General features: G+C 46.0%; 3 protein-coding genes and 1 pseudogene across 3 annotated transcripts in view; 3 read left to right on the plus strand and 1 right to left on the minus strand.

Annotated features, from left to right (window-relative positions):
• Positions 1–4,608, plus strand: part of GNB5 (G protein subunit beta 5) — a 39,220-nt gene extending 34,612 nt beyond the window's left edge. The window contains exons 9-11 of the mRNA XM_036116656.2: positions 317–413; positions 999–1,165; positions 2,437–4,608. Coding sequence (XP_035972549.1) covers positions 317–413; positions 999–1,165; positions 2,437–2,448 — 276 coding nt within the window. The 3' untranslated portion in view covers positions 2,449–4,608. The remainder of the gene's footprint in view (positions 1–316; positions 414–998; positions 1,166–2,436) is intronic.
• Positions 4,609–10,747: 6,139 nt separating this feature from the next.
• On the plus strand, positions 10,748–14,723 carry BCL2L10 (BCL2 like 10). Its single transcript, XM_078079000.1, has 2 exons — positions 10,748–11,273; positions 14,465–14,723. The coding sequence occupies exons 1-2, from the start codon at positions 10,748–10,750 to the stop codon at positions 14,617–14,619; spliced, it is 681 nt and encodes a 226-aa protein (XP_077935126.1). The 3' UTR covers positions 14,620–14,723.
• Positions 14,724–16,816: 2,093 nt separating this feature from the next.
• On the plus strand, positions 16,817–19,330 carry LOC118551105 (T-complex protein 1 subunit delta pseudogene; annotated as a pseudogene).
• On the minus strand, positions 17,533–17,977 carry LOC118551104 (large ribosomal subunit protein eL39-like). The gene has a single exon (XM_036116644.2). It carries the CDS (start codon positions 17,944–17,946, stop codon positions 17,791–17,793), a length of 156 nt encoding a protein of 51 aa, XP_035972537.2. The 5' UTR covers positions 17,947–17,977; the 3' UTR covers positions 17,533–17,790.
• Positions 19,331–19,552: the final 222 nt, after the last annotated feature.

The following is a 19,552-nucleotide window of genomic DNA, read 5'->3' on the forward strand; positions in this document are numbered from 1 at the left end:
TTAGGAGTTTTTCTGTATTTTCTACAATGAATATGTATCCTTTATCAGAAAAAAAGAGGGGTTTCATTTTTGTTTTTGTACCCCCCCCCAAATCTTCTGTATTTGCTGTTTCTTTGAATCTCCACTGATCCCTGCAGATTAATAGGAATCGGGATTAAGGTAGAAAATACTAGGGGAGAAAACTAGAGGTATTTCCCTCATCCCCCAAACTACACAAACCACCAGCACCTGCTGATAGCCCTGTGGTCCTCTCTTCCCCACCCCGGAGCCAGAAATAAGTGCTTCTTTGTCACGTTTGTCACGTTTGTCACCCCAGTGTCGCCTCTACGACCTCCGGGCAGACAGGGAGGTCTCCATCTATTCCAAAGAGAGTATCATATTTGGAGCATCCAGTGTGGACTTCTCCCTCAGTGGTAAGATTTCCTTTCAGAAACTTTCCGGGGACTGTAAGTCGGGAGCTAAAGGCAACCCCGCCCTCGATCAAGCTTTCCCTCAGCTGAACTTCCCATGAGCCAGTGGGTTAAGCAGTCTGCATTTGCCCCGGTTTTCCTCCACGATGCCCCACCCCACTTCACCCCACCCGAAGCAGCCTCCCCACCCACTTCCTTTTACGGGAAATGAAGGCTGTGCCGCTCTTCTTCAAGACAGTGATGCATGCGGCTTCCCACCTGCAGTGCCCTTCATCAGGCATTTCCTCCTCAGTCTTCCAGTCTCCCCTTCATCCCTGAAAAGGGACACCCTTATTCCATGTGCTACCATGTGTCCATTCACGTGTCTGCCTGCCTGCCCACCAGCACCCTCCACGAGGGGCAGCGACTGCTCTCTGAACCCCCAGGGCAAAGCACAGTGCCTGGCACATAGTGGCACTAAATCACTGTGGAATGAATGAATGAATGAATGAATGAGCAAGCGACTGCATGACTGTGTGAGCGAGTCATGAAAAGAAAAACAGAAAGGGTGGAACTGGTTCAGTAACCATCATATCCTCCTGCTTTGAGGGCGCCTGCTCTTTGCTGGATACAACGATTATACCATCAATGTCTGGGATGTTCTGAAGGGGTCCCGAGTCTCCATCCTGTTTGGACATGAAAACCGCGTTAGTACTCTCCGAGTTTCCCCTGATGGAACTGCTTTTTGCTCAGGATCATGGGATCATACCCTAAGAGTAAGAGAGAAGTTCTTTTATTTTACTGTGTGTGTGAGAGGAGTGGTTGGCCCTCTTTAAAGCAGAGGCTCGGAATAAGCCTGGGTGATGCTCGCCAGACACAGCTCAATTTCAGCTCTGTCCGTGGCCACAGAAGGAATGCGTTGCCCCGGAGAGGTCGTGAGTCCCCCATCAATGCAGGTGTTCGAGCATAGGTTAAACAGCTGTGTATCAGCATGAAATTGAGGTAATAATGGAGCCAGGTGACCCAAACAGTCCCTTTTGATCCTGAAAGTAGGATTCTTCTGATTCTAGCCTTTGGCAAACCACAGGGTGCCAGGCTCACCTCCCAATAGTGGGGCATTCTTATTCCGTGGTGACACACCTTTGTGAGACCCACAGAGAGGTTTTAGGGAACCCGTGAAGCTCCTGAAATTAAAGGTCACATTTCATGTGTCCATTTTTCCGGGGAAAGTGTCCTCGTGGCTTTCATCAGATTCTCAAAGAGCTCAATGACCTTGCTGGATGTTGGCTCACCAGAAATACCTCCAAAATAGCCTGTTCATAAAGCAAAGCTGAGTGTATTTCCTACCTCAGTGGGGACAGAGCACAAACTTGACAGTCTTAGTGGCAACTCAGAAGGGGAGAACAAAGATATTTATGAGGTGTGGGGAGGGGGTTCTGGTTTAAGGCCAGATGGAGGGATTTAATTAGGATTAGACAAATTTGTGGCACAATAGTTTTAAGATTGCTGGACACATACTTGGGGAAGGGAGAGGATTTTGAAGACAGTCTTGAAAAGTAACCGTCATTTGTGATGCTCTGTGTAGGCCTGAGAAGTGAGTATCTTTTCTAAAGAGAGTAGTTGAGTGGTCTACTCTTAGGATAAATCAAGGATTTTTGGAAGTTCCTGAAACAAACAACAAAGTTATCTGTGAGTTCATCTTCCAGGGCAAGAGTTTCCTAAATCAATAAAGTCACATTAATGTACTCGGGGGGTGTGTGTGTGGGTACAAATGGTACTCAGCCTAAGCATTACCAGCCCCTAGTAAGAAGGCCACAGATGCCCTGCGGATGACTGAGCAGAGCTAGGGGAAGAGACAGGTCCCAAGAAGCACCTTTGAGTTGCCAGGAGTAAGGTGTTACCACCTAAGACACGTGCGTGCTTCATTTTGGATGGTGTGTGTGTGTGTGCGTGCGTGTAACTGACCTTGCTTTTATCTCTTTAAACTCAAGTTTCACAAGTCATTAACTACTCGGGGACTAACAATCATCTGTTTGTGGCTTTGCAGGTCTGGGCTTAATCATCTCCTCACGATGCACACATGGGCACCTGAGGGTAGAATTTGAAACCATCGTATGTAAATAGATCTTTCGTCTAGAGGATCTGAGGGTTATTGCAACGTAGCTTAAAGGAGTGACTCCACGGCTGCAAGTTCACTCAGCATCCCCGATATTACTATTAAAATGACCACCCCTGGAAAGACCCCAGTGTGGGCCTTCAGCACTAGAACACCTTCAAGTACAGTGTTTTGCATTTTGAATACTTTTTAAAAATGTATCCATTTTTAAGATTATTCTAATTATACCGTCTCCACACATTCTATTACCAATAGGATTCAGCATTTAATAAATCCCCTAGTACTTCCTTGAATCAAATTTGTTTTCAGAGCACTTTAACATCTGATTCTTCTCAGTGTGCACTGTGTCTTTTGGAACTTTCCTCTAGAAGTGCTGACTTTAACAGCGGGCTGCATGAGGCCGGCCGTGTTGACTGGTCTGTGATAGAAGAGAAGTCTAATTCCAAACGTAATTGGACAAAATCCCTTTTTAAAAAATGTTTTTATTGTAAAAGTTTCTTTTTCAGGCTCGCATTGTCTTTTTTCAGATCAAACATTTCCCTCTGTGTGAACTGTCATAAATGGAAGAAAGATGTGCATAAAGTGGACAGGATGTTTGATTTATGAATTCTGTGATGATGTGATGGATCCCTTGGACAGGATATTTCCTGTCATTGGAGGGAAAAGCTGAATGCTCTTTGTGACACAAAGGCTTCTCAGAGCAACCATAACCTTTCTGTGTGGGAACACAAGATAGTAAACTTACTTAAAAACCTGCTAGTAGTATTAGATGTATTAGAATTAGTAGTATCCACTCAGGATACTAAAAGTATCATAGTAGATCATATCCATATGAAGTATATTCATATTTATTGCATTGAAAATGTAATCACATACACAAATTAGTTGATAGGTCCCAAGTGATAATGTCTTTGCCTCTCTGATATTGAGAAAAAAATAACTCACAAAATACTTGTCTTTGAAATTCAGCATTTCCTTCTGGAAGACACCAAGTGTTTTTGTTGTAAGATCTCCTTTTCCTTGTTTTTAAGGTGTTGAGGCTTATTCTTTGTTTTAGAAAATTCCTTGTTCATTAAGATGGCATGCATTACTTAGAGAAATAGAAGGTCACCTCACACACCAAAAGTCATTCCCGGTTGAGGCCTGCCCTGTGAGTGGTCTCGGGTCCCATGGTGCCCGAGTGCCTTGGACTGTCCCGTCTCCTCTCTGGGCCCTGCTCCAGCCTGACCCCTCTCCTAGTCGTGGTTCTGGCCCCATGGGCCCAGCCCCAGGCCCCGCTGCTCAGAGAGGCCCCCCAGAGCTGCAGCAGGGCACAGCCAGCAGACAGGTCTGGACGTGGCTGGCCTCTTGCAAACATCAGGACATGTGCCAGGCCCACCCTCAGAATGATTGGTATCCTAATGGGCCAGTCAATCCAAAACCAGCCAGGCTAGCTTTTCCATCAATTCTTTTAAAGTAAATATGGTGGTTAGATTCAGTCATTTGCCAAGCAAACATTTTACTGAGGGTTTTACTACACAGCACGCCCTGGGGTAGAGAGAGAAATGGAAAAGGCCCCTGCTGGACTCCAAAGAGCCCAGTGGATTCCAGGCTGGCAGGGGCTCGGGGAAATGGGCACAGCTGCTGAAGGAGTCAGGCCCCTGAGTGCGTCTCACGGGATTCCCCAGCTCCACGCCCAGCACGTCCGAATTGCTCCTGGTCTCCTCCTCATGGTATCCCCTTGTCTCTCTCCTACAGACCCTTTAGTGTCTCTGCCCTCTGACCTGGACCTCCCAGAAGTGAAGGAAGACAGGACAAAGGAAAAGCCACCTAGACTGAAGGGAAGCAAATTCAAGGTTAGATCTCTGGAAAGGCAGAGAGCATCTTCAGTATATGTGCAAAAACGGTCCATAACTTTCCAATCAAAAAAAAACCCGGGAAGTATTCCCTAGAACACTCACTTATCCCCATTGGCAGAAAGCCACCCCCCCGGAAGTATTTGATTTCATAGTGGGTGTTGTTTAGTATTTATCGATGAAACACTTGGTTTGGAATATGCTACACCATGTCGGGACTCCAAGGGTAACTCCAGGTAATAAATTGTATTTTGCATATTGAAAATAATGCTGAGTGGAGTTTTGTAATCAGTTTTTCTTAGAGGCCTTGGGGGCAAACCTACCAAACCAACTGTGGTGAAGGGTCCACACGGACACACCCTCAGGTGTGCATAGTCAGAGAAGAGAAGGGGTAGGCGGGAAGGGGGGGTCAGGTAAGGAGGGCTGCCGTGATGGGCATTTATGGGAAATACCTGTGAACCGAAGTCAAGGCAGCTGCTTTGGAGTAGGCAGCCTCGCAGGAGTGGGGCCCAGCTGCCAGCCCTACTCTGGAATGAGCCAGAGGCAAGCACTCCATATCCACTTCCCTTTTCCACCCCTTGACCTCCTCTACACATCCCTAGATTATAAACAGCTTAAAGGCAGCGGAAGGTCATAAAGGTGTTTGTATCCCGTACTCTCATGGCTTCTTGGCCAGCCAGCGAGAGGGTGGCACCACTGATTACCAGGACGCGGCTGTAAGTTAGAGCATGGTGACGAACGACGTGCACCTAGATTCAGACCCAGCTGTACCACTTACAGCATGCATGATATCTGACTCTCAGCCTCCGTTCCCTCGTGTGTGGAGGGACAGCACTGAAATACGTAAAGCCTTTGGCTCATCTTCAACAGGGGTTAGCTCCCTGCTTCCTCCATCCGTCCACCATCCCTCCCTGTCCTATTCCCGCCTCCTCCCTTCTCTCTCTTTCTCCCATCCCTACCCCCCATCTTCTCCCACCCTCCCTGTTCCCCTTCCCTTGCTCTTTCTTCCCCTCAGCCCTCCCCCCAGTGCCTCCCCCTCCTTAAGCAGCCCCCACTCATGTATCCAATTAGTCATTATCATCAGTTAGAGATTCATCTGGGCCAGTGGTTCTCAAGGTGTTCGGTCTTAATGATCACTCTATGCTCTTAAAAATTCTTGAGCTTTTTGGTTATGTGGGTTATATCTATCAATATTTTTATTAGAAATTAAAGCTGAGGAAAATTGTAAAACACAAGAATACAGAAGCACACATCCCGTTGGTAATGCTTTCCCCACATATCAGGAGCCTCTGGATAACTCCCCAGAGAATGAGAGTCTTAAAAGACACACATACAAAGAAAGAGTCAGTATTATTATGTATTTAAAATAGTTTTGATCTTGGGGGACTCCCAAGATCAAAGGACTCTACTTTGAAAACAGCTCAAAGCTGTTTCTCAAGCCCACTGTGTGAGAACTCGCTGAGGTCATTAAGGCCCTTACAGGAGCTTGGAGAAAAGGCTGGGTGGGGATGAGGGTCACTGAGGAGAGGGGCTGGAGGAGAGGCCCTCAGAGGAGGTTCCAAGGGGGCACAGAGAGGCAGTGGGAAAGGCTAGAGACCAACTGGGGCCTGTGGACTGCTGAAAAGCTTTTCAGAGGAGGGCACTTGGGATCCGGGGTTAAGCCCAGCAGATAGGTTAGATTAACTGGGGTTGGAGTTGGGGCCCTATTGCTGCCAGCTAGCTTCCTCCCAAGCCCTGCAGAGCTGGTTGAGCAGGGATTTGTAGATCTGCATCTCCCAAACTTGCCTGCTGAGAAACCACTCAGGTCAACAGCAGGTTAAAAATACAGGTCCTGGGGGCACCTGGGTGGCTCAGTCGGTTAAGCGTCTGACGCTTGGTTTCAGCTCAGGTCGTGATCTCAGGGTCCTGGGATTGAGCTCCTGGCATCGCATCGGGCTTCCCGCTCAGCAGGGAGTCTGCTTGTCTCCCTCTCTCTGCCCCTCCCCCAGCTCATTCTCTCTCTCTCTCTAATAATCTTTCAAAAAAAAAAAAAAAAGAAGTACAGGTCCTAAAAATATAGATACAGTTCCTGGAGATCTGGACTGGGCAGGACTGAGGTGGGCCAGGAATTCTGAGGAGGCAAGCTGGGGGAAAGCGCTCAGGGAATCTTTTTGTCTCTCTGGATCCTTTGCAAGAACATGAGGCTAAACCACTCACCCTCTCACCTGTGATAGGAGAGAATCATGTCACTCTTCAAGGCATAGCACAGACCCCTCGTTCTCTAGATGAGAGGTGGCTGGAGCTAGGCTGGCCTTCAGGACTGGTCCATCTCCACAGTGGGCTGACTCATGGCCATTTCTGGTGAAAGAAATGAAATGAGTATGCTTGTGTCCTTGTAAAAAAGATGCTGACCCTCTAGTGAGGAAATGGGATCAGGAATGATGCTCTGGCTAATTGAACCACATAAATAGCTAAATGGAAGTATGGTATGAGCATTGACACAAAGATTGTGACAACAGAAATCGCCTCTTTTGAACGTAAGGTTATCTAACCAATACATCACTGGTGAACACTTGCCCTTATCGTAAACCAGGAATCACAAAGCAGAGGTCAGCCTATCTGTGCTCCCCAATAATAGGTGGCTTCACACCCCTCGGTCTGTAACCCAAGAAAAATGAAAACATGCCCACACAGAAACTTGACACCAATGTGCATAGCAGCCCAAAGTGGAACATCTCAAATGTTCAACGACTGCTGAACGAATGAACAAATCGTGGTAGAGCCGTGCAATGGGATATCATCTGGCAATAAAAAAAGGAAGGAAGTACTGATTCATGCCACAACATGGATGAACCTTGAAAAAATTGTGCTGAGCGAAAAAAGCCAGACACAAAGGACTACACAGTGTATGATTCCGTTTATATGAAATATTCAGAATAGGCAAATCCACAGAGACAGAAAGGAGTTTGGTGGTTACTTGGGGCTCGGGGTGGGATGAACAGGGAGGGACTGCCAATGGGTATAGTATTTCCTTTGAGGTCATGGAATTAGTGGTGATGGCTGCACATTTATTTATCACAATAAAGCTGCTAAATATATATATGGAAAAATAGTAGGTAGTCTATAGGTATTTTCAGTATTTAAAAAACAAAACAAAGAAACCAGATAGGTAAGGCTCACCAAAATGTTACATTTTTATTTTATTTTTATTTTTTTTAAATTTTATTTATTCATTTGAGACAGAGAGAGAGAATGAGCAGGGAGAGAGGCAGAGGGAGAGGGAGAAGCAGACTCCCTGCTGAGCCGGGAGCGGGGCTCGATCCCAGGACCTGGAGATCATGACCTGAGCCGAAGGTAGATGCTTAACCATCTGAGCCACCCAAGCGCCCCTATGTTTTGACTTTTGGTTAAAAGTGGGACAAGTGAGCATAGTAACCCTGGTTAGTTCATACTTATAATAAAAATTTCTCTGTAAAGAATTTTTCCTATGTGCCAAGCACTGTGCTAAGCACCTTGCACACACCAAGTCACATAATCCTTATAACAGCGGGATGGTGCAGTTTATTACCTCCATTTTTTAGGTAGGGAAATTGAGGCTAGGAGAGTTGAACAACTTGCTCATGGTTGCACAGCTTCTAAGTGGCAGAGCCAGGATTTTAACCAAGTCTGACTGCAAACTGCCTCCTTGCATCATGTGGATCAGAAATTCTGTGTAGAGGTTAATTTGTTCACTTGCTGTTTGGTTCAACTGATAATTACGAGGAGTTAGCCAATGTGAGGGCCAGAGGATTTACCACTCACCACCAAACTACTCCAAATCTAAGAAAAAACTGTGCTTGTTGCTAAAATGTAATGTTCAAAAAGGAAATCATGACTCTCTGACAAAATATGAACATACATCAAAACATTGACCTCCGCAAGGGAACCCATAAGATGTCAAAAACAGTTCACACGGGAGCTCAATACACAGAGATTTATACTCCCTTCTGATGAAATTCATTTGGCTCCCTATAAACGAATCACTGGTGTTGGTAGACCAGGCACCCACCAGTACCAGTGGCCAGCTCAGCCTTTGTGGGAGAATTCCACTGTTGCCATACGCTCTCCCTGCTGCCATCACCTCTTTGTTCGCAGGCCCACAGAACAAGCACCATGCTGGCTGGGTAAAGAAGCTCTCTGACTCCACAAAGCACAGAAGTTTGTCTATCTGATTATTAAGAGTCTGCTCCTAATATTCACATGGGACCTGAATATCTTCAGTCTGTACCCAATCAGAGGGATCCAGCCACATACCTCCTTCTAAGATTTCCTTGTCACCAATCTTCCAATCCTAGTCTTTTCAAGGCCCTGACCATCCAGCCAAACCATCAGCAACTGCCCAAGAATCAATGTAAATATGTACTCTGGACATCTCTTCCTCCAGACATAGTGGACCGTCAAATACCTGGCTTGAATCCCTGCCCACTGGGAGGATTTTCCTTTACCAATGTCTTCACAGTCACCCCTGAGTGGGGCTGTAATGCTCCAGCTCTCCACTTGCGGACCCATCTGTAATCCAGGCTTGAGTTTTTCTCCCTCAGTCAACTGATCATAAGCAATCCCTTGGAGGCCATAGGAATGGAATGAGGGAGGAGGCAAAGCAGTAAGAATTGGTGTTGCAGGACTCTGAACCACCTACTCATGCAATTTACTTGTACCTGATGGATCCGCCTGAGTTCAGTTATATATAATCTATCATCTATCTATCTATCTATTTCCACTTGATGACACATTGCTGCTGTGCATGCCCAACCTTATGTCTAGGTAGGTCAGACAACATCCACATGATGAGAGCTCAAGCTACATGGTCACCTGATATCGATTGGTTAGCCATTCAGGCTCTACCAAGGTCCAGTAGCAAGTCAGAACCTGCTTCTTTTTTTTTTTTTTAATTTTTTTATTGTTATGTTAATCCCCATACATTACATCATTAGTTTTAGATATAGTGTTCCATGATTCATTGTTTGTGCATAACACCCAGTGCTCCATGCAGAACGTGCCCTCCTCAATACCCATCACCAGGCTAACCCATCCTCCCAACCCCCTCCCCTCTAGAACCCTCAGTTTGTTTTTCAGAGTCCATTGTCTCTCATGCAGAACCTGCTTCTTGAAAGGAGAATAGCTATCTGAGGAAGAGGACACAGATTTTCTTTGAAAACCTAGAGGTCTGTGCTGTAATTCTCCTATTGGTATTTACTGGAGTGTCCATACAGGATCCCTATTTGACCCATCACGTATCATTTGATCTGTTGGAGCATAAGACCTAGGTGGTACAGCAGCTCGTACTATAGCCTAAATGTGCTATGGAACCTTCTCTTCTTCCTCCCAATCCGCCAGCCTGTAGATGGGTCAAATTCACACATTCATATGTGGTGTGTGTTGCCTCCAAAATCCAAGAGGACCTCCCAAATGTCTTGCCTCTTTTCTTGTCGGTGATACAAAGGGCACCAACTCCTCTTTCACCCTCAAGTGTGATATTTCAACATGATCCAGACCACTGCAGCCCCAGAATTTTCACTGCTAATACCAGTTCTGTGTCAGTCTAGGTCCAATCAGGAGAAAGAAGCCATAGAGTATCATGAACAGAGAAAGGAAAGGTTAATATAAGAAATATTAACTATAACAGAGGCTTGGAGTAATGAGGAATTGGCCAGTAAAAAGTAAAGAGAATTCTAAGCAATATAGGAATGGTAGCCAGCGGCAGCAGCCACGATCCTGGAGCTGAGTACTCACCTATTCCTACTACGGTGATAATTAAACTCTACTGTGGGGGCTGTTTCTTTGTTTCAGCACTAGACTGTAGGGTTCTTGAGAGCAGGGGTCACATGCCTCGTTCTCCATTACATTCCGGTGCTAACAGGCTCTGAATAAATATGAGCGAATGACTGAATACGGCCAGTATTCGCACTCCGGCAGCCTGCAAGAGAAGGATCCTACTTCCTGCCGCATATGCCAGATCCGGCCCACACCTGGCTGCTTCTGTCCAGCGGAGAGGTGCTAATAATGCTCGCAAGGGAGTCGTCAGTGGAGGGCTGTGGGTAGCCTTTGTCAACCTCTTCTTAGGAGGAGACAAGAGTCTAGCTCAACTTCCCAGACTCTCCCCTCTGGGTTCTTAGTCCCCAGGCCCAGAGCCGAACAATAATCCCCCCAAAAGTCTCATTCTGTTTCTGATCGCTGTGTGAACGCGTGCACACCACTGGGCCTCGCCTTTGGGGCCGGAACAGGTGCAAATGGGATTCCCAAGAAAGGCTCCTCTCCGGACCTAGGAAAACAACTGCCCCGCGCGCGGAACCGGGGCGGGGCGCGGCGGCCCCTCCCTGGGCGGAGGCGCAGCCAGGCCTAGAAAACCGGGTCGGGTCGGCTCGGGCCGTGTGGGGAGAGGTCAGGCCATGGCGGACGCGCTGAGGGAGCGCACGGCGCGGCTGCTAACCGACTACCTAGAGTACTGCGCCCGGGAGCCCGGCACCCCCGCGCGGGCGCCGTCTACGCCCGAGGCCGCGGTGCTGCGCTCGGTGGCCGCCCAGGTATGGCAGCGTCACGAGCGCTTCTTGTCCCATTACCGCGGCTACCGCGGCAACCGCGTCGAGCTGGTGGCTCAGGTGGAGCGGGAGATACTCGCCCACCCCCAACTCCTAAGCTGGGGCCGTGTGGTGGCGCTCTTGACCTTTGCGGGAACACTGCTGGAGGGATCGCCGTCGGGGACCGACCAGGAACAGGAGCCGGGGGACTGGGAGGCCACCGTTCGCCAGGACTGCGGGCGCCTGGTGGATTTCCTCTGCAATCGGCTCACAGGACAGCATCGCGCCTGGCTGGAGGCGCACGACGGCTGGGTGAGCGCGGGGGCACGCGGGGGACGGGCAGCCGGGGGCGCGCCCACGCGGCCACCACCGGGAGGGCCCTCGCGGTTTCAACCCGGTGAGGCGTTCCTTTCAGCAAGACGAGGACTTTCAGTGTTAAGTCTGGCTTCCTCCTCTCACGGTGGAGTCAGACTGGCAGAATCCGCCCTTGCTAGACGGCTCTCTTACCAACCCATTCTGAAGCCCATGCGCACGACCTGGGTGGCCCACTGTGGCCTTAGCCTTGCCGGTTTTAGGGGTTTTAGGATGCGCCTACGTTAGGTTGGGATGCTTCGCTCATAGACTGGTGAAGTCAGCAGTGGGGCGGCCCTGGGCCAGGTGGATTCTTTCTCCTCTGCTTATTAAGCAACCTTTGGAGAGACAGAGCCCACTCGCTGCCGGGTGGAGAGCACCAGCCTAAAACGTTAAGAGTGAAAAGGCATCCCCTTGCCCAGCCCCCAACACCCCTCGGGAAGAGCCGGGGCCAGAGGTGTTGGAGAGCGTGCGCAGGCACCCATTGGTGCTATTGACTCAGAGTTCCTTACTTCTAATCCTCTGCACCCAGCCCTTCATTGGGTGATAACCAGCTGCTCTGGCTTTCAGCTGTCGGTCATTGATTTCTGTGGTCTAGGCTAGAGGGGCAGGCCATTGCCCTGCAGCTCTTAAACTGGTTTAATGATCAAGGAAAGCCCACCACCACCCTTCAGTAAGAGGAGAGCATGCCTCTTGGTTTCTGAGCTAGACTCCTTCCTGTTCCTTTCCTCTCTTCCTTAAGTTAAAAAAGGAACTAAGGAAGACACTGCAGGGAATTTAGCTCCTGTTGGCAGTTGGCATCACCTGTGGTGACGAAATCGGCCCCATTTGTGGAGGAGAGGTAGTACCTGAACGGGAACCCTGACCTTATATGAACAGTTTGCGGTGTTAGCATTACCTTCCTCGTTCTTCCTGGTGTGTGTGCTGGTCTTCAGGCCTGTGAACTCTAAGAACCGGACCTGAGCCCGGTCTTAAGAAGGCATTTGGCCCCTGAGGGCCCTTTGCAGTTAAAGAGGAAATTAATTGGGAGGAGGTCATTGTTTTTATTATTTTGGCTAATTAACATTGACTAAGGAATAATCCTTTAATATCAAGAGGCCCAGATTCCCCCAATTAAGTAAAGGGGACATGCCCACACCTCTTCCTAGCTACAGTTAAAATGCCACTACCTCAGGGTGCCTGGGGGGCTCAGTCAGTTAAGTGTCAGACTCTTGATTTTTGGCTCAGGTCCTGATCTCAGGGTTGTGAGATCGAGCCCCTCGGGCTCGGTGGGAGCCTGCTGAAGATTCTCTCTCCCCCTCTGCACTCCCCTCTCTTAAAAAAAAAAAAAAAAAAAAGCCCCTATCTGGACTTCCATTCCTTTCTTCTCCGTTTATCTGAATGGAGCTGCTTGCTTTATTGTCTTAGGTGATTGTTTTCAACCTAGTGATTTGCCAGTTTCCCAAATGGCATCTGCCTTTGGCTCAGGAAAGAATGTGATAAAGTAGTCTACGTTCCTCTTAGGTTTTTTTTTTTTTTTTCTTTGCAAGTTTAAAATTTTTATTAACTTAAAATTTGGTATAATTGGCATACAGTGTTACTAATTTCAGGTGTACAATATAGTGGGTGGCTCAGTTGGTTAAGCGTCTGCCTTAGTCTCTGGTCATGATCCCCGGATCCTGGGGTCCTGGGCTAGAGCCCTGCCTCAGGCTCCTTGCTCAGCACGGGAGTAGTCTGTTTCTTCTCCCTCTCCTCTTCTCTCCTCCCTGCCCCCCACCCCCCAGCTCTCTCTCAAATAAAATAAAATAAAAATAAATCTGAAATGCTTCATGTTTTTTATTTTGCCTATCTCCCCACCCACCTCCCCTCTAGTTTTCTGTATTTATAAGCCTATTTCTGTTTTGTTTGTTCAGCTCTTTTTTTAGTCTGCATATAAATGAAATCATGTTTGTTTGTTTTTTTTAAAGATTTTATTTATTTATTTGACAGAGAGAGAGACAGCGAGAGAGGGAACACAAGCAGGGGGAGTGGGAGAGGGAGAAGCAGCTTCCCGCTGAGCAGGGAGCCTGATGGGGGGCTCGATCCCAGGACCCTGGGATCATGACCTGAGCCGAAGGCAGACGCTTAACGACTGAGCCACCCAGGCGCCCCGTTTTTTTTGTTTTTTTTTTTAAGATTTTATTTATTTGACAGCGAGAGCAGGAACACAAGCAGGGGAAGTGGGAGTGGGAGAGGGAGAAGCAGCTTCCCGCTGAGCAGGTAGCCCGATGCGGGGCTCGATCCCAGGACCCTGGGACCATGACCTGAGCCGAAGGCAGACGCTTAACAACTGAGCCACCCAGGCGCCCCTGAAATCATGTTTTTTGTGTCTTTCTGACTTATTTCACTTAGCATAATGTCCTCTAGGTCCATCCATGATGTTGCAAATGGCAAGATCTCATTCGTCCTTATGGCTAAGTAATAGTCTATTGTATAAATATACCACATCTTTATCCATTCATCTATCAATGGAAGCTCGAGTTGTTCCATAGTTTGGCTATTGTAAATACTGCAGTAATGAGCACAGGGGTGCATATATCTTTTCAAATTAATGTTTTCGTTTTCTTCAGATAAATACCCAGAAATGGAATTACTGGGTCGTATGACATTTCTATTTTGAATTTTTTTGAGGAACTGCCATACTGTTCTCTATAGTGGCTGCACCAATTTATATTCCTTTATTGTCTTAGGACCAACAGTTCCCTTTTCTCCACATCTTCACCAACTCCTATTTCTTGTTTTTTTGATGCTAGACATTCTGACTGGTGTGAGGTGACCTCTCATTGTGGTTTTGATTTGCATTTCCCTGATAAGTGATGCTGAGCATCATTTCATGTGTCTGTTGGCCATTTGTAGGTCTTCTTCGGAGAAAGGCCCATTCAGGTTCTTTGCCCATTTTTAATCAGGTTATGTGGTGGGTAGTGGGGCTTGATGTCCTCTTAAAAAAAAAAAAAAGGGGGGGGCAAATCAAAAGTTGAGTATTCTTGCTGTTACAAAGTTAAGTGTCTCCTATGTCATTCTTTCCCCTGTGTTGGATTCCTTACAAATCCTAACTCAGTTTCCTAAGTACAGGTTGCCTCTTGGTCAGTATTTACTTTTTCTATTCTTTAAATCCACGAGTTACCTTGCTGTTTAATCCAGAAGCGCCAGTGTATTTTATTGAGTTCAGGCATGGGGCATTCTGAAATGGTCTAATTCCCTTCTCCCTCCCCCTTGCAGGATGGCTTTTGTCTCTTCTTCACATCCATGCTGCCGTCTTGGAAAAGAATGCTAGTCCAGGCTCTTCTGTCATGCTTTACAGCAGTGATCTTAATCTACTTCTGGAAAAGGTTATTGTGAGTTCTGAAATTTTTAACGCATTTCTACCTGCCTAACTGTGACCAGCCAACTGAATTTGAGATGTGAAAGAATAGAACAGAGTAAACCACCTTCTGAGACATTTTTACCTGCCTTCATCTAAGGAGTCCTGTGGTGATGGTTCAGCCAGAGTTTTAACTTCTGGCAAGTACTCAGTATTAGGACAAAGGCACAAATGGTTCTTTGAGTGGGGGGAAAATGGATTCTAAAGGTTCATTTCTCTAAAGAATTGCAGTAGAAGCTACATTCTAGTAAGTAGGAAACATGGTACTTTTTGCTACCTTCGGATAAGAGTGAATATGCATCTCTCGTCTATCCAGTTTCCTGTGCTCCTGCAGACTCATTTCTCAAGGCAGGCAGTCGGGTGGGATGCCAAAAGCCCTCCAAGGCCCAGTTTGACAAGGAATGTAATATTAAAAACTTTTATAAGGAATTCTTTCTAAATCCTTTGAAATTGAATTCCTAATTCTACCTTTCTAGATTTTATAAAGAATTTATATTTTTGACTTCAGTAAATTGTTAAATATCTTCAAATTTTTAATAAACTTATGTATCTTTTTTTAAAAATTGTTGGTTTTCCTTGGGATTTAATAAGACTTCATTCGTAGGAGTAACTTGAAGAACATTTCCTTTTTTCTTTCTTTAAATACAATACATACAATTCTTTATTTTAAACAATCAATACACAAGCTCATAAAAAGTCCTTCACTTCCACCTCCCGTTTTGCAGTCAACCCATCACCTGCCAGGTGATAGGAAAACTTTAACTCTAAGCTCTTAGGCTCTCCACCTGATGCCTGTGAATTTAGCAGACAGATTAATAGGTGAAAAACATGGATCTTGATGTTTTTACAGGAGACTATAGAAGAGTGAAAACTTCGAGGAAATGTGTAGATTCGGGGTTTATATACTACTTTAACAGCAAGTGATACATCCTGGAGTAGACAAAGGGGTTAGGCTGGTAGGGGTAGTATATTCTGGGGAAAGGGACTAGGAAATAGATGGGGGAAACTAATGGAAGATGAGGGTTATTTTAATCCAGTTTGTACAGTCTTCTTGGTGTTGATTTCCATCTCCAGTGATGACTGTTCTCTCCTTCCTGGTATAAGAGGGCACCTTTCTTGAGGCACCTGGCTGGCTCAGTTGGTGGAACGTGTGACTCTTAATCTCGGGGTTATGAGTTTGAGCCCCATGCTAGGGATAGAGATTACTTTTAAAAATTCTTTAAAAAGGGGGGGGATGCTTATAACAACAATATCCATAATAGCCAAAATATGGAAAGAGCCCAGATGTCCATCGACAAATGAATGGATAAAGAAGATGTGGTATATATACACAATGGAATACTACTCAGCCATCAGAAAGCATGAAATCTTGCCATTTGCAACAACATGGATGGAACTAGAGGTTATTATGCTGGGTGAAATAAGTCAGGGAAAGACAAATACAGTTGACTTCACTTATATGTGGAATTCAAGAAACAAAGCAGATGAACCTAGGGGAAGGAAAAATAAAATGAAGTTTGAAAGGGAGGCAAATCGTAAGAGACTCTTAACTATAGGAAACTGAGGGTCGCTGGAGGGGAGGTGGGTGGGGACATTAAAGACTTTAGGACACTTGATGTATTGAGCCCTGGGTGTTATATGCAACTGATGAATCAGCTAAAATCTACCTCTGAAACTAATAAAAAAAAAAAAAGGGGGGGGTTTGCCTGGGTGGCTCAGTCAGTTAAGCACCTGACTCTTGGTTTTGGCTCAGGTTGTGATCTCAGGCTGGTGAGATCAAGCCCTGTGTTGGGCTCTGCACTGGGTGTGGAGCCTGCTTAAGATTCTCTCTCTCCCTTTCCTTCTGCCCCTCCCCAACCCACGTGTGCTTGCACATGCTCGCTCTTTAAAAAAAAAAAAAAAACTTTCTCATAGGAAATTTATGCTCTGCTCTTAGGCAGAAAAGTAGAGGGCAGAGAGCCCTTCCTGTGTGTGCTCTTTCTCAGTTGCCTTAAGCTCAGAATAATATGCCAAAGTTTCATATTTTGGAGTGACGTGTTCTAATCCACTTCAGTGGTGAACAGTGCATGCCATTATTCTGCAGCCAGCTGGAATCCACATCCATCTGTCCTTTCTGAGCCCACCCAGACCCTCCAGGCTTGCCATGTCCAAGCACTGGTGCTCTGGAGCGGGTGCTCCGCAGGGCTGCCAACAGCCACTGGAAAGGCACCATGAGGACCCCAACACGCCAGCCCAAATCTGCTCAGCAGTCTCTCCATGGGCCAGCTCTTGCTGATGCTATTAGAACAAACCTGGGACCAAAAGGATAAAAATAAGTGACGATGGGAAAGGATGTGGCCATTACAAACCATGGTGCCACTATTTTGAAACAAATGCAAGTGTTCCATCCAGCAGCCAGAATGCAGGTGGAGCTGTCCAAGACCCGAGATGAAGAAGCAGGAGGTGGTACCACATTGATGATCATCATTGCTGGTTCTCTTAGATTCCTGTCTGAAGCTTTTTCAGAAAGAGATTCATCCAACCATCATTTCCATGTCCTTCCAGAAGGATTTAGAAAAGGGTATTGAAATCTTAACTCCTCTAGACCCGTGGAACTGAGTGACCGAGAAACTGTTTGATAATGGAACCGCTTCATTGAACTCAAAGTTTTCTTCGTGTTCAAGTCTGCTTTCTCCAGTAAATGGAAATGCAGTGAGGGAAGTGATTGACTGGGCCACAGCTACTGGTGTAGATCTTCGAGATACCAAAGTAGTTAAGAAACCTCAGGGGCATTATGCCAAGTGCAGCAAGTCAGATGGAAAACACAAATACGAATGATCTCTCTCCCAGGTGGAATCTAGAAAGAGTAAATAAAATTAAAAAATTAAAAAAAAACCAACCTCACTGATGCCAGATTGTTAGTTGCCAGGGTCAGGGAATGGGCGAACTTTGTTTTGTTTTGTTCTAGTTTATTTTTTACTTTTTTATTTTATTTTATTTTTTTAGAGCCGAAAGATCTCACATTTATTACTGAACCAACCTACTGGTGCAGAGGCATAGTCACAGAGAAAAATCATTTCCATGATAAGACAAGTCTATGGCCAGGTAGGAAGGATGTTTACAGAATGATAGAATACATGATCTTCACGCAGCTTAATTAAATATGTGTGCCAATTAAGTGTGTCATCTCATTATGTGTGACGCCTTATAGACCCAGCTTGGTTCTTCTCCAGTGCCTCCTCTTGGAGTTGTACCTGATCTTATTACCAGATTTCATCCGAATCCACTGGGCAATGGGACGATTCTGCTTTTGTTTCTTGGCCAGGAATCCCTTGATTCTGAAAGTCTTGTGAGAAGGCATGGCGAGAAGCAGCCAGCCACGCAGAGCAGGATGGCGGTGAAAAAGAGAAAAAGCTTATTTTTACTTTTTTTTTCTTTTTTAAAGATTTATTTGGGAGAGAGGGGGTGGGAGGGGGCAGAGGGAGAATCTCAAGCAGATTCCCCACTGAGCAGACTGCCTGCTGAGCGTGGAGCCCAACTGGGGGCTCAATCTCATCCTGAAGTCATGAGCTGAGCCGAAACCAACAGAGTCACCTAGGCACCCCAAGTTTATGTATTTAATCTCTACCCACAACATGGGGCTCGAACTCATGACCCCGAGATCAAGAGTCTCCTGCTCTGAGTCAGCCAGCCTCCCCTGTTTTGTCCTAGTTTAAATAAATGTTTATATGTATGTGTAATTATGTATGTATGTATAGTTTATATATAAACTATATATAGCTTATATATATAACAAAACTGGGTGGGACAAATGATGACTACAAGTTGGTAGAAGGGCTGGTTCTCACCCATAAGATGACTTAACCAGAGTTGAAAAGGCTAAGATTGGGCTTACCGGGTTTTCCTTATCTGCTTCCAGAACAGATACGGATAATCACATAGTAGTTTCCGATATGCCCAGATGGGCCCAGTGCTAAGGAAGAAGCCTATATTCTAAATTTAGTGAGGCAAATTTTTTAAACCGGATATAATGTTCTCATACAGAAGTCTATTCTTAAGAGCTGCTCTTAGAGATCTTGCATTAAAATTTCCTGAACAAAATGAAGATTATGGTGGCTAGGGATATTGGAAGAGAAGACACTGAAGTCCTCTGTAAGACAACTGGAACCAAGCCAGTTGCTCATGTTGACCAATTCACTGGTGACATGCTGGATTTTGCTGAGCTAGCTGAGAGGGTCAATTTAAGTGGTTCTGGCAAACTGCTCAAGAGGACTGGAAAAAGTTACAATTGTGCATAGTTCTAATAAATTGGTGATTGAAGAAGCAGAGTGCTCCATTCATGACGCCCTGTGTGTTACGTGCTGTTGAGTGAAGCAAGAGCTCTTCTTGTGGGAGGTGGTGCTCCAGAAATAAAGTTGGCCCTATGGTTAACTGAATATTCATGAACATTGAGTGGTCTGGAATTCCACTGTGTTCTAATGCAGATGTAATGGAAGTCCTTCTGTGCACACTAGCTGAAACTGCTGGCCTGAGTCCCATTTCTGCAGTAACAGAACCAATAAACTAACATGCCCAAGGAGAAAAACTATAGGCATTAATGTCCGAATTAATAATAATAATAATTTCCAATTATTTTGGAAGAACAGGTTGTCCAGCCTTTGTTGATTTCAGTCAGTGCACTTATTCTAGCAACCGAAACTGTCTAGAACATTGTACACATTGCTGATGTGGTAAACCCTCAGTAATCTGGCTGACACTGGCTCGCTGGCATCGTCATGGCCATGGGTAGTGTGGCTGGAGTAGAAGACCGCCTTGGTGCTCCTTGTTCAGAAGATTGTTTCCTTTTTGAACTCCAGGGCTTGGTCTTCCATTTGGCACTTGCTGGAAACGATATTTGCACACTTTAATAAAAATACTAATACTTGGTTTCAAAAAATAGTATGGTATCCTTTCAGGTCTTTCTAAAA

This window comes from Halichoerus grypus, chromosome 8 (genome assembly GCF_964656455.1).
Source record: "Halichoerus grypus chromosome 8, mHalGry1.hap1.1, whole genome shotgun sequence".
NCBI lineage: Eukaryota > Metazoa > Chordata > Mammalia > Carnivora > Phocidae > Halichoerus > Halichoerus grypus.